The sequence below is a fragment of the Delphinapterus leucas genome, chromosome 16 (assembly GCF_059928025.1).
Source record: "Delphinapterus leucas isolate spDelLeu-1000000601 "Yukka" chromosome 16, BTC_Dleu_Yukka2, whole genome shotgun sequence".
Lineage (NCBI taxonomy): Eukaryota > Metazoa > Chordata > Mammalia > Artiodactyla > Monodontidae > Delphinapterus > Delphinapterus leucas.
This window is the reverse complement of record NC_143144.1, coordinates 40,811,289-40,825,127: the sequence shown is the minus strand read 5'-3', so window position 1 is coordinate 40,825,127 and position 13,839 is coordinate 40,811,289. Positions and strand designations below refer to the sequence as shown.

Genomic DNA, 13,839 nt, shown 5'->3' with positions numbered 1-13,839 from the left:
TTCCTGAAGACACCTCTGAAAGTATGGGGCTAAAAAAATATTGGCTATATTAATTTGGGACAAAGCATAAGTTGCCATTTTATGTTTTAACTGTGCAAATTATTAAAATATGATGGAGAATTGGGGATTTTGAACAATGGGGAAGTAGTAAATTGGGGTTTGTCTGGAAACCGCATATGTATGAGATCGTGGGTGGGGAGAGCTCCTGACTTCAGTGTTGTTGGTACCAAACGATATGATAAATAATGAAGAATGAAAATGTGTGATCCTCTGGGTGACAGTGGAGTCACGCTTGGCTTATTTTAGAGAACCTGTCATACCACGTGAACTTAGTGTCATTTTTATCACACAGAGGTAGAAGGAAAGGCAAGGAATGTTACACAGTTTCTTCAGTTGCTTATGCCATGTGACCATTTCACTGAGCCAGAAGCCCTGCCCGCAGAGGACGTGGATCCAAAAGCCCTAAGTGACACATGGTGTTGGAACCCTCTGGAGCGGTTTCCAGGAGGGTTGATGTTAGGTTTGATTTCATTTAATTGTTTTATCAATGACATTGAAAAGGGGGCACACATCACCTTAATGAACTTTACAGAAAGTACAAAATTGGGAAGTTCTTAACATCAGCAAGGAGTAAAACATAATGAAAAGGGAATCCAGGGAGGTAAGAAATACGAGCAGGAAATACCAGAATGAGATTCAATTTGGAAAATGGCAGAGTGATACATTTGGGGAAAACGAATCACAGGCAGTGTTGGAGAGTCAACGGGAGGCTCTCTGTGAAGGGACTTTGGTGATGTCGGTGGTGAATTAGATGCGCATCTGCAGGGTGATATGGCAGCAGGAACAGCCTGTGTTATTTCCATCCGCATACAGTAAGTTGGCCTGGTGTCCCTGAGAAGGAAGTTGGTTGTGTCATGTGTACCGTGCTGGGGAGACACTAATGTGGACCACACCGTCCGTTTGGGGAACCTCACTTTCAGAAAGATAGATTCAGTCTAGAGAAGAGTAGCAAACATGATGAGGAAATGAGTGGCAGCCTTCAGAGAGATGATCAGTTCAGCTGAGGAAGCTTTGCTGGGCTCAGCGAAGACATTACATTGGAAAATAATATGGACTGCAGTGTCCTGCAGTGCTCGGTAGATTCATTTATCCCTCACTCAGTGGGCATTTATTTTATGGTACATCTGCTCTGCTGGAAACTTGGGGACACAGGGACGGATCTGTTTAGAGGGTGGCAGATACAGAAACAGATACGATGTCATGGAGTCAGGTGCAGTGATAAAGGTGTGCATGGAGCATTGTGCACACGCACAGGAGGGCCCCTAAGGATGAGGCAGGGGGCAGTGCTTGAGCGGACACTGGCTGTTTACGTGGGGCAGGGAGCCAGAGGGGACGGTAAATCAGTGGATGGAGGGCCCTACAGCCGTGGGTCAGGACTGCTGGAGCCTGAACTGGAATGTCAGGCCAGCAGTGGGTAACGAGGGGAGGCAGGCAGGGCTGATAGTGGAGGGGCCTGTACTGAATATTAAGGAATTTACACTTGATTTTGTAGGCCAGTATTCTCAACCTTGCCTAATGATAAGAATCTCCAGGGCCATTGTTAACATGCAGATTCCCAAGCATCTTCCCTGGAGATTCTAGTCTATTAGGTCTGGGTTGGAATTTTAATATTTAACATCCAGCCTAGATGATTTATCATCAGGCATTTTGGGGAATCTCTGCTTTAGTCCTTGGAAACCCCGAGAAGCGTTTAAAGTCTTGACAGACCCCTCTGTTGGCTGCTTGAGACATGGATTTGGGGGAATCAGACTACAGGGTGAAGAGGCAGAGTCTTTTGTATTTTCCCAGGCTTGAAATGTTGCGAAGTTTGGCAGTAGGAATGGAGAGACATTGGAGGTCAAATACGTTTTGAATAACTGGGTGCAAGTAAGGGAGAAAGCTTTGGGATGATACCCAGGAGTCTAACTCACTGTGTGCAGGATGGTGCCCACGGCTGACAAAGGGAACATAAGAGATGAAGCTGGCCACAGAGGAATTGAGAGTGAGGTTGGCTGGAGGCCATCCTGCACTGATGTCCAGTAAGCACGCAGAAATGTAGAGCTGAAGCGCCCATCTGATCTGGGCAGTGAGAACTGATTCTGAGTCAGGCAGGTGAAACCATGGGGGTGGGTAAGATCCCCAAGGGGATCCCCAAGGGGCAGGGGCCAAGGGTGAAGCCCTGGGAAACACCAATATTCGGGGCAGCAGACTTGGTGTTTGGAATGGGCTCCTCTGGGCCAGCCCTCTGGTGGTCTGGAAAAGGCAAGGTGTTTTCAGTAGGAGAGCAACACTGCAGAGCGAAGATGTAGCAGCTTCTTCCCAGGAGTGCAAAAAGTCAATCTTTGGGAAATCTAGAGGTGCACAGTGTTCCAGGCAGGAATGAGGTGCATTGACCTTGGCAGCCTGGCAGCCTGGTGAGCCCTGTGTCCTCCTTTCTGGTGACAACCATCTCTAGGTAACAGCTTCTGGCTCGTTTATCATGAGCAGGTGAGATGCAGGGTTGGGTCTCGCTGTAGGTGAGATAGGAGGAAGGGAACTGCGTGGGCCTGCCCTGCCCGAACCCAAGACTTTGGGGAGGTCAGGTCCTGAGTGCCCTGTCCCTAGCGCTGAGCAGGCTGAGCAAGGCTGGAGTTGGTGGAACAGGGAAGTCAGGATGGAAATAAAGGGCACGAACAGGGGTTCGGGGTAATTTCCAACAGGGAGACAAAGCTGCTCAGCGGGGTCTCTCTCTAAGGGGTGCCTTATTTATGCTTGGGTTGTTCAAGGTTTTCTGAGCTGGAGGCTTCACAGATAGACTAGTGCAGAGTTTTCCAAATGTTCTTGGTTCCTTTAGGCCAAAAGAAATAACTAACAGCTTTGCTTTTTAAGTAGTTGGGTCCAACAACGTAAAAAAGGATTTCTGTCCTGACACGTCCTGAGAGCATAACACGTCCCTAGACGTGAAGACAAGCTGTTCTCTTTGGGGTAAATTCCAGTATCACTTTCGAATCGAGTCGAAGCTTGCTATTTTAGGGGGCCAACATCTGTCCTATAGGTGCAAAAGCACTTTCATTATTTCAGAAGCAGTCCGATAGCTACTTGTGGTCAATTTTTTGGCAAATTGTGATACTTTCTGAAGTTTGCTTTACTCTGTCCCCGTAGACACAGAGGTAGTGTCTGACCCTGCGTTTGTTCTCTGCACTCAGCGCTGACTGGTACTTGCTACGCCTCAGGCGTGCAGTTTAAATTAAGCCCGCCGTCTTCCCTGAGCTGGTACGGGCAGGTCTTGTTGCCTCTCCACACGCCCTTCACCCTGTCTGCCCCACGTCCCCGTGTCCAGGCACTTGCCCATTGTGTTTTGTGCCCGCTTTCTTTAGTAATCCCTTGACCTCCCTTTGCTGTCTCTGCTCCCCAAGCTTTGGGGGTCTCCCTACCTTTGTGCCTTCTCCATCCTGCTTGATGTCCCTGTGACCCCCCCCCCCATACCTGTCCTCCTCAGGCACTGATGTGGCCTGGTCCCTCCCAGGACACGCAGACCCTGGAGAGTTCTAAGCGCACGGACGGCCCTGGCGTGGGTGTGGGAATGGGAGGTTGGACCAGTTCCTAAGCCTGGATTTTCTTCAGGAGGATTTCCGGGATGAAGCCTGAGAGTCCCTGGGGCTCCCGGTCAAGGGCAGGCTGCGGCACGGTCCTGGGTGCCACATGTCCCTAACAGTTGTTGAGCTCTGACATGGCCAGTTTGGTGCTTTGCTTGAGGGCACCACATGCGCCCTTGGCACCAGGGAGTGTGAGCCCCCCGGGGTTCTCAAGAGTGACATTGTCATTCATTTTAAGCTTCTTGTCTTAGGGGTACAACCGCTTGGATTCCCCATTCCCCAGGCCTCGTACAAAATTATCCTCAATGGCTTTTCAGCACAGTTCTGCCACCCAATGACTCAGAAGCAGTCTGATGTTCTGAGCAGAACCGAATCTCCATCTTTTCAGATGGAGATGTTTTCATCAACGGTGAAAATGCTAATAAGAGAAGCAATTTGCAAGGGCTGTCTGCTGCAATTTAAACAGTATTTCAGTCTGACCCCAAACAACATATTTTAACAAGCCAAATTGTTCTTTGACTTCAGATTATATAAGTGAGCTTTAAATGTTAGGAGTGGACAAAGCAAATAGAAAACTCTGTTTACCCTAAAAAGTATTTGGGGGCAAAGATGAAATTATAATATAATTTCTTATCTGTTTAACCCCAAATATTAGAGGGAATTTAATAATTGGATCTGAAAGTACCACCACAGGGAACCGATATTTCAAGTTTCAGTGGCAGAAATTAAAGAATTCCTTTTTCTCCAGAAACGTGGAACAGATAATTAGGAATGAGATTAACGAAACATTTAGTGCTACTGCTCAATTAAGCAAGCTCACAGCAAGTGTCAACAGGTCCTATACTCAAAAGGAACAAATTGACAACTGGAGTGTAATTTAAACACCACTTCAAACACTTCTTCATTGTATCTACGCTCCTTGCGGCTGCCATGTTCTTGGAAGAGTTTAAGAGATTGGAATTTAAGCTCAGCCCCATGAATGAAGCCCCAGTTTATGAGCCTGTGGTCCCTGTGCTTTGCCCAAAGAGAGTTATGCGTGGGGAGGTTTGATCCCCTCCCTCTGGGGTCCCCAGCCTCACAGTCTGGAGGAGGAGACATATGTCAATATGGGTATAGGTTTGGTAGACATTATCGACAAAGCTAATAGAGAGTATGAAAAGGCCATACAAGAGGGTGAAGCGGGTACGGGGGAGTCAGCGAAAGACAAGGTTACATTCTTTGGGGAATAGGAGAAGGCCACCTGGAGGATGTGGCGTTCCGCTGGGACCACAGGGTGTGGAGGGATGTGACGACTATGGGCCGTGCCATGTCAGGAGATGAAACAGCTGGAGCAAAGGTATGGATGAAGGAGAAGAGGGATTTGCAAATACCTTAGCGGAGTTGGATGCATGTTTGTGATTGGTAAGGGCTAAGGTGGGCAGTGATAAGAGGAAAGTTTGGCGTGGTGGCCCTGCCCGGGGACCTGGACTCCAGGGGCCCTGCCAGATTCTTCTTAAATGCAGCCACATGCCTGACATATGCGTGGTACACAGAAGGGCTCCGTCACGAAATTTTTAGGTGAAGGACTGATGAGTGATCCAAACTCTTTGGTATGATGCCATTTTAATTAATGGCAACAAGGAGTGGAAGATGGTAGCAAGAGAGTAATATACAGATCTACCCTGGGGTTGTGTCTGGAGAGGGCCCGTTACCAAGCCCTAAGGTTTAGTATTTCCTAACCGCTACGTGGGGACATACACATGGCCTTTGTACTCTGCAGCAGATTCCGTCTCAGAATGTGAAGTTCTTATCTAACTGCCTTGTCACAATGGGAAGTCCGTTTAACATGGTTTTTCGTTTGCTTTTTTGCTTTGTTTTCTAGAATTTGTCTTAGAGTGAAAGCAAAGGAAAGAGTGGCTTAAAATAGACAAAGCTGGAGCTTTTCCGTTTCTCACCAGCTGTTCCATCAGTGCAAGTTGCTCAGAGGTCCTAGTCACATATATGGCTTTGTCCAGGCCCCAAGAGAGACTGCCTTTGGCCTGAGTCTTGGAAGGGCAAGGGGAAAAGGAAGCAATAGGCAAACTTCTGAAAGCAGAAACAGAGCAGTTCTCTGTGTCTCTCTGGGCTGTAGTTGCCTTTCTTGAGAGCACTGACCCAGTTATAAATAGTGGGGACGCAGCTACATTCAGCTTCTTCCTTGGGAGACCATCTGATGATTGAATAAGAAGGGCCAGTGAACTGACTATATTAATTTTTGAATTTGGAGCAAAAGTGTTGACTCCTCTTTATTTTATTTAAGGGTCTCTTCTTGTGCATATTTCATATCCCCAGCCTCTTCTGGTCCTTGGAGATTTTCCTTTCCCATTGATGTGTGCAGAATGCTGCCTGAGGAAACTGAGGTAGGGTGTGTCCGCCTTCCAGCTTTCTACACCCCCTGGGTGCACATTAGCAAGGTCTACATGCAAGGTCCAGGCCCTTAAACTTCTGCCCCTCTCCTTTCAACTCAAAAGAGCTTAATTATCTTATGCTTAAGTTTTCTGGGCTTCCGGCTTCCATTCTGTTAGAAACTAAGAACTCAGAGGCTGTAAAGTAAATCACGACAGACCCAAAGCATGCAGCTCCAAAGTTAGAGCACTGCAGAGAAGTCGGCCCTGAAGGCCTGGTGAGCTAGTGTGTTCCCCCTGCTTCTGAGACAGGTCTTCCATGGGAAGGAAGGTGCTGGGTAGGCCAGGGTCCCCTGCCCTGGGCTTTCTTCCCAGCCTTCCACAATATAAGTTTGTCCCAGCACCAAGCTTTCTTTGGGAGACCTTGATCCACCAATACAGCATCGTATTCATTCCATTCATTTGTGCGCTCAACTTAACTAGGACCTGTTATGGGCCAAGAAGGATTCTGGGAAGTGAAAACAGATGCAATTCCAGCCCGCATGGAACTTCCCTTCTGCTGGGGGAGGCAGACAATGAACCGGAGAAGTGAGTAAAGCATAGTGATGCGTTCTAAGGCAATGTGTTCAGCAGGGACAGAGGGTGTGGAATATTAGAGAATCATTGGAGGAAGGTCTCTCTGACTCAAATTCTGTGTAGTTTCCAAGTTTGAGTCGGCCACTTGAGGAGACGCATCAGCCCTTATAGACAGTCTGCTTTTTTGAAAACAACTTTCTTGAAAGCTGTGTTCTTCACCTTGTATTCCTCTGCTCTGAGACATGTTATTAAGGGGCCCTTTGGGAGTCCTTTGTAAACAACACTTATGTTATAGGCTTATTCCTTAGGTTTTGCTGTTACTCTCCTTTTCCCTGGATTAAATTGAAGAGCATTGGTTGAGTTCTGAGTGCTGGACCCCAACCTAGACTGGATGGGAGATTGAGGCCCAGGATCTGGCTCCTCATGACCTGAATCCCCTCTCCCATGTCTCTTGGGACTTGGTGCCCACTGCTGTCTGTAGTAGGGGTATGTGAGACAGGGCTTCTCCACATGGGGTCCTGGGACCTCAAGCCTCAGAATTTCCATGACTGTGTGCTCCCTAATCATGCAGGTTCTCAGGCCCTCCCCAAATTCCTTGAACCAGAAGCTCAGGGGTCATGCCTGGGAATCCCCATTTTAACAAGAGGCCTAAGTAATTCTCCCCCACAGTAAAGTTTTAGAAATCTTGGTCTTCAGGTGCTCAGTGAAGGCAACACCCTCTACCATCAGAAGTTATAGAATCCTGGAGAATGCTTCAGCCTAGCCTGACTGGTAGTAGAAATAGGAAGGTGAAGGTGTGTCTCTCAAACTCAGGGCCAGTCTTTCTCGCATCCGTGCCGCTGCCCCGTGCGGCTTCCTCACTCCTCTGTCTGTTCCAGGGCCCTCCCTGCACTCCTCTCCAACACCCTCTGCCTTCCGGAAGGTGTTCTGTGTCAGAAAGGTGCACCCTACTTTGGGTGTAACCCATGGTTGCAATTTAAGCCCCTTTAATTATAGGATTCTTTGTTAAAGGAACTGGAGGCATAGGTGAGCAGGCAGGAAAGAATACTGGGAGAAGGGAAGCCTTCCCAGGGCCTCTAAAAATCATGAGCCATCTGTTCACTGGATGACGGGGGTCAGTCCTTCAGCGCAGGCTCAGGTAAATGCTCTGTATCATCAGTGAACAGGAGACCAGGAAGGAAACAGGAGGTCCCTCAGCCGGAGGGCATTGTCATAGGGTCTTTGGCGTGAACTCAGGGGACATGGTCTGCCACAGCCTATGAAACATGCCCTCCCCAGGGGAGTCAGTGGGATGGTCTGTCCAAGTCAGAAAACAAGGGTCTCAGTTTTCACACCTCTCTGAGTGATGGTTTCCCCTCAGGTCCCAGCAAAGGGGACTTGACTAAGATTCTTTCTTTCCAACCTGCTTCCTCCAGACATGAGGCTGATAGGATCGTTTTGTCTCGGTGCCTCTGGGCTGTGTTCTTCCAGACTGTTTGATCCTGCAGCACTTTCAACCGGTTCTTCCCAGAGGCCCGAGACGTGGTGGCTCTCACACCCCACCCCTTCTTAGATTTCATCGGATTCTGCTCTCTCGGGGAGGGACCCAGGACGGCCTGCTGCTCAGTTATCCGGGCCACCACCTCACAAGAAGGTCAGCCATGCTCTGCGCACTGGGCGCCGGGGTCCCCAGGAAATTACAAAGCAGTCAGTAGGTCAGTTGATGACTTAGCTTTTGCGCTCTCTTTACTCTCCTTTTATACTGTGGCCCAGACCGATTGATGAATGTGCACAGGAGTCAGAAATCAAAATGCCCACTTCCTGATAAAGCTGTATTGAGAAGAGTGGTTTGGTGCTGAGGCCAAACTGGGCTTCCTTCTGCTTCTCTGATCAGTTGCACTACCCTCCTCCCAGGCCCCACACCCTGTGGGAGGAGGTGGTCCCGGTACCGCCCTCCCTCACGGGACCTCTGGATGCAGGAAGGATGGAAGAGGCAAGGCTCCCCGGGAAGCAGGGCTGGCATCACTCCCAGCAGCTGGAGTAATGGACCTTCCCAAGGGGGTGCCCGCTGCCCACCCCCACATTAGCTCTTGGCTGAGAGGCTGGGCTCAGAGCATGCGGCAAGACAGAGGCCACCTTGAGCAGGGCATTGGCCATGGTCTGTGGACGCAGACGTGTGGCTTGACAATGTATCGCATTCATTTTGAGACAGCACGGGATTAGCAGCTGAAACAAGATAGCTACGTGGAACCTTGGGAAAATTTCAAAAGCTCTGGCAGAGTTCATGTAAAAATTTTTCTTGTAGGAACAGATAAGATTATGGCTGGTGTTGCTGATCATCGTATGCCAAACAGAGTTGCTGCACTTTCCCATAAAACAGCTGCACGGGAGAGAAATGAGGAACCTCCGTGAATTCCTTGCTTAGAGCCCCCTTAGCTTTGAATCCCAGCTTGTTGGCTCTTTCAACACCCATCTCCATAACTCCACTGGGGAGACCTTGTTACCTTCTATCCCACATAAGGCAAAGGGAATTGTAATTGAACTAAATCAAGGGCCCACAGCTTCTGAAATTAAAAAATGTAAGATGAATCAAAAGTGGTCCAAAGGCAGTGGCCTTTGCTGGAATGGTAGCAGCCCGACTGAGTTGCAGACGTTTAGCCACAGGGTCAGGGAACTCTTTCTTATGGACCATTTGGACAACTGGAGATTCACATTCTCAGGCAAAGGACTGATAGCAGAGGACCATGCTAGAATTTAGGTGTGGGAATTAGAGCAGTGAATAAAATAGACCAAATCCCTGTCTTATGGAGCTAAGGTCCTTGTGGATAAAAATGGCTCACTAGGTCTCAGGCACTGTTCTGAGTATTTCACATATATTAACCCATCTGGTTCTCACACTCACCCTGAACTTATTATCATCTCTGCATAACAAATGGGGAAACTCAGGCAGTGGGAAGTTAAGTGACTTGCCCAAGGTTACATAACCAGCAAATGGCAACTCAACCCGGTGTACATCAGTGCATCTCACACTTTAAAGTGCATATAATTCATCCAGGGAACCTGGGTTTAAAAGCAGATTCTGATCCAGTAGATCTGGGTTGGGTCCCCTACAATCCTGCACTTCTGACAAGCTCCCAGGTGACACTGATGCTGCTGGCCCATGGACCACACTTGGAGTAGTAAGGCTCTGGACCATGCTGGGCATCCCTGATCTCCTGAAAACTACAGTCCTCAGAGGTCCACTTCTTTCTCATTTCGATATTGTCTTCATTAGGACTCTGCGGTTATCGCAGCCTAGGCTTAATTGGTTGAAGATGAAAACCCATTCAAGCTAATTCAGAAGAGAGGTGGGGATGGTTGAAGGATATGGAGCTCATGCAATGCAAGGTCAGCAAATAACACGTCAGCCCCCTTGGTACCCAGAGTGCCATCAAGGTCAAATCCTCCCACCTCCACCTTTCTCCTGCAGGTTCTGCCCTCAGCTCCGTTTGCTTTCCTGTTTTCCAAACACGGCTGCCCACCCCAGAGTCCACAGGCTTTTTCAACCCCAGGGCCTACAACCACCATATGTACTCTGTTTCTTAGTTTAAATTCTTGATGGGGGAATCTGATCAGTTGCTCTGGCAGTGAGCAGATTACAGGAGCTGTGGGTGGGGCAAATTAAGCAGGAAAGGTGATGGATGAATTGTCTGACATGTCTAATATCACACACAAGACCAGCTGTCCAGTAAGAGTTCATTCCTGGATGTCCAGATTTCTTCCTTTGAGGGGCCGTCAGGAAGAAATAGATCATTCGTTTATTTACTGGGCACCTACCACCTACCGAGATGGTGATACTGAGGTAGAAGACCAGCTTCTGGTTTTGAGGAATTTAGGTTCTACTGGGAGAGGGGTTCTTTCCCACAGAACAGAGCCCTCCTTCTGAGAACAATTAGAAATGCTGAAAAAAGATCTGTATTTCAGCTTTTCTAATTATATATTTATATTTCTTAAGTATATTTGTATTACACAGTTGTCTGCGTGCATATGTGTCTCAGCTATCTGGATTGTCCTCTGAAGGACTGTGTAGATAGAGTGCAGACAAGAGCAGTGAATGAGATCAATTGTCAGAGCCGCTTAACTCTTTAAGAAATTTAGCTGTCTTTTCGCAGTGCTTGTTGAGAAAAGTTATGCAGAAAGTGACAATCAGGTTGTTTAGGAGGCAAGCAGAGCCTCTGATAGAGCAGAGTTCTATCAGTGAGAGGAAAATTGGAAGCGCTATAATAAATACTTGAGGCTTTCTACTGGGGATCCCTGAAGTTAGGGCAAACCAGAGAGAAACCATATCCTATAAAAACTGAAACCCAGCTTCTAAACAGTTCATATCCTCATTGGATTAGGTGATCATCCCCCTACTCTAATTTCCTACAAGGAAAATAAAATTTTATCTCGAATCTACATGATTTTCCATATATGACCTCTGGCATTCAATTAAAAAATTATCAGGCACATCAAGGGACAAGATCAAAATCAAAAATGGGTAATAAAAATAAGCTTATGGGCAATGCAGATGTGAAAGATATCATTCATGTACATTAAAATAATGTGATAAATATGGTTGCAAAATTAGATAACATGCTGGATAAATTCATCAGAGAGCTAGGATATATAAAAAGAATTAAGTGGATGATCTATAACTGAAAAAAATCCATAAATGAAATCTTAAATTTAAGAGATGGCTTTAACAGCAGGTTAGACACAGGTGAAGAGAAGATTAGTGATCTGTGTGGTAGATCAATGGAAATACCCAGTGCAAGGCCTGGAGAAAAATAAAGATGGAAAATTCAGAATTGGAATCCATGACAATAATAATATAAAAGTATGTGGGAGGGGCAGTAAATAAAGTTCCCGACCATCTTTGCCATACTCCTTACCTCTCATATTGATTCAATTTTTATTCTAGCCACCTTTGTCTTGTTATTTGGGTCTTAGAGATTCTCTTCTCTAGAGCTCTTCAGTGTGGTAGCCACTGGTCAAATGTAGCTATTTAAATTTAAATTAATTAAAATGAAATACAGTTACAAATTCAGTTTCTTAGTCCCATGTGGATAAGCCACGTTTCACATGCTCAATAAAAACGTGTGGCCAGTGGCAGCTGTATGTGCCTTGCAGACACAGAACATTTCCATCATCTCAGAAAGTTCTATTGGGCAATACTCTCATTCCCTGACATTTTACATTTTTCTGTCAGGTTAATTTTTTTGATTTTTGCCTATGATTATGTTAGCCCTGTATGTGGAACCTTCCCACGTTTCCAGACTCTTTAGTATGATGTTCAAGGTTTGACATAGTGTAACTCAATTCTGTTTCCCTGACAATCGAAAGCAGGCACAGTGAATTCAGTGCTCAACCACTGACTGAAAGCAGACAAAATAATCTCAAAATCAGATGCTTGCAGCTCTGTGACTGTCTTACATGGAGAATGTGCTCAGAGCACTGACCCTGAGTCATCAGATGACCTCAGGCTTCTCTATCTAGGGATACCCAGGCAAGTACACTACATTTTGGAAAGATGTCCACTAAAATGGTAAAATAAAAAATGTTTTGGTTCTTGGAATTCCCACTGGGGAACTCTTTATTTTGCAAATATATGGGGTGAGTGAGGCTTCTACTGGACTGAGTACCAGCAACTTAATTCCCCTCTCTGGTCTCTTACTTGTTATATGTAAGTCATTGCACCTTCCCCTGGCTTGTGGGTTGTGACAATTAAATGTGGTTTTTGCAAATATGAAAATTACTTTATAAATGTAAGTGCCATATATACCATATGATATTATTTTGGACTGAGGTGGGCTAGGTCCATAAGCTACTCCACTTCATGTTATGCCATTTCTTTTTTGTCTTACAGTAATTTCCCTGAAAGCGTCTGAAGATTCATCGTTTGAGAAAAAGAAAGAGACCTGGGCATTTTTTGAAGGTAATTGCTTATTTCTTTATTATAAGATGCAGCCTCACTTTTAGATAATAGGAAAGGAATAGACTTCTTAGTTTTCCCCTAATATCAAATGGTTTTCTTGCCCTAAACTTACTCAAGAGTAGGTTGGAAATCCCTGGTGGTATCAGCCCACAGATTTTGAAAAAGCAGACATGAAAGCTCCAGTCTGCATACTTTGGGGTTGTTTGTTTTGTGCCAGAATTTCTGCTCCGAGGTGATACGAGGGAGGGATCTTCAAGTAATATAAAAATGCAAATTACATCCACTGTGACTAATTTTATCTCAGGTTTCTTAAGGAGTTTGGGATTCTGGAAACATCTGTAAACCTTAAGCAATTGATTTTCAACCCATGTTAGCATCACTGGGGAGCTTTAAAAATGCTAACGCCTGCACCACATCTCTGGAGATTCTGATTAAGTTGTAACTTGTTAAAAGCTCTTCACGGGTTGCCAGCGTGCAGCCATGACCTTAGGGAGGTGTTTTCCAAAACTGGTTCCAGACCACCAGCATCAGCATCACATCAGCATTAGCACCACTTGGAAGGCTGTTACAAATGCACTGTGTTGAGTGTTACCCTTGCTTATGGAATCAGAATCTCAGGGGGTGGTACTCAGCAATCTGGGTTTTAACAAGACTCATGAGTGATTCTGAAGTACACTCAGAGTGGAGCCTTAGAGCAGTGATTCTCAACAGGAGGTGAGTTTATCCCTCTAGGGAACATTTGCCAATGACTGGATACATTTTTGGTTGCCACGACTAGCATTATGGTGCTACTGGCATCTATTGGGTAGAGGCCAAGGAAGCTGCTACACATCCTCCAATGCACAGGTCAGCCCTGACAACAAAGAATTAATTATCTGGCCCCAAAAGTCAAGAGTGTCGAGGCTGAGAAAGTATATGGCCTTAGTGTATGGGAAACTCACAGAAATTGTTATTGTAAAGTGGTTGAGGATTATGACCATAAGCAATGAAAGAATGTATTTTGTGAGTTCTCAGGGAGAACCTTTGATCAGTAAAAGAAAACAAAACACAACAGATTAATGTTAAGATGTGATCAAGAAACTGTGAAGGATTACATCTTGTGAAGGCATTGCATTTTTTGATGATGTATGGACCTAGCCAAAAGGATCTAAGGAGACGTGTGCCTTGGGCCTTCACCATCACCTTTTGTTAATTCAACAGGTGTAGGAACTTGCCCTTGGGGGAGAGCACTTGGATTCAAACCTATGTCTTCCAGTAGCTAGTTAAAAGCAGTGGATTGAGGAACTTTCTCTCTTAGAAAAATGTAACCATAATTATGAACACGGTTTGCAAACCATAAGATGTCGCTCAG

General features: G+C 46.1%; 1 protein-coding gene across 2 annotated transcripts in view; it reads left to right on the top strand.

Moving 5' to 3' along the window:
* Nucleotides 1–13,839, top strand: part of VSTM4 (V-set and transmembrane domain containing 4) — an 87,528-nt gene that overhangs the window by 10,180 nt on the left and 63,509 nt on the right. For both annotated transcript variants that reach the window (XM_022564492.3, XM_089897810.1), the window contains one exon: nucleotides 12,420–12,488. In XM_022564492.3, the coding sequence (XP_022420200.1) occupies nucleotides 12,420–12,488 (69 nt within the window). The remainder of the gene's footprint in view (nucleotides 1–12,419; nucleotides 12,489–13,839) is intronic.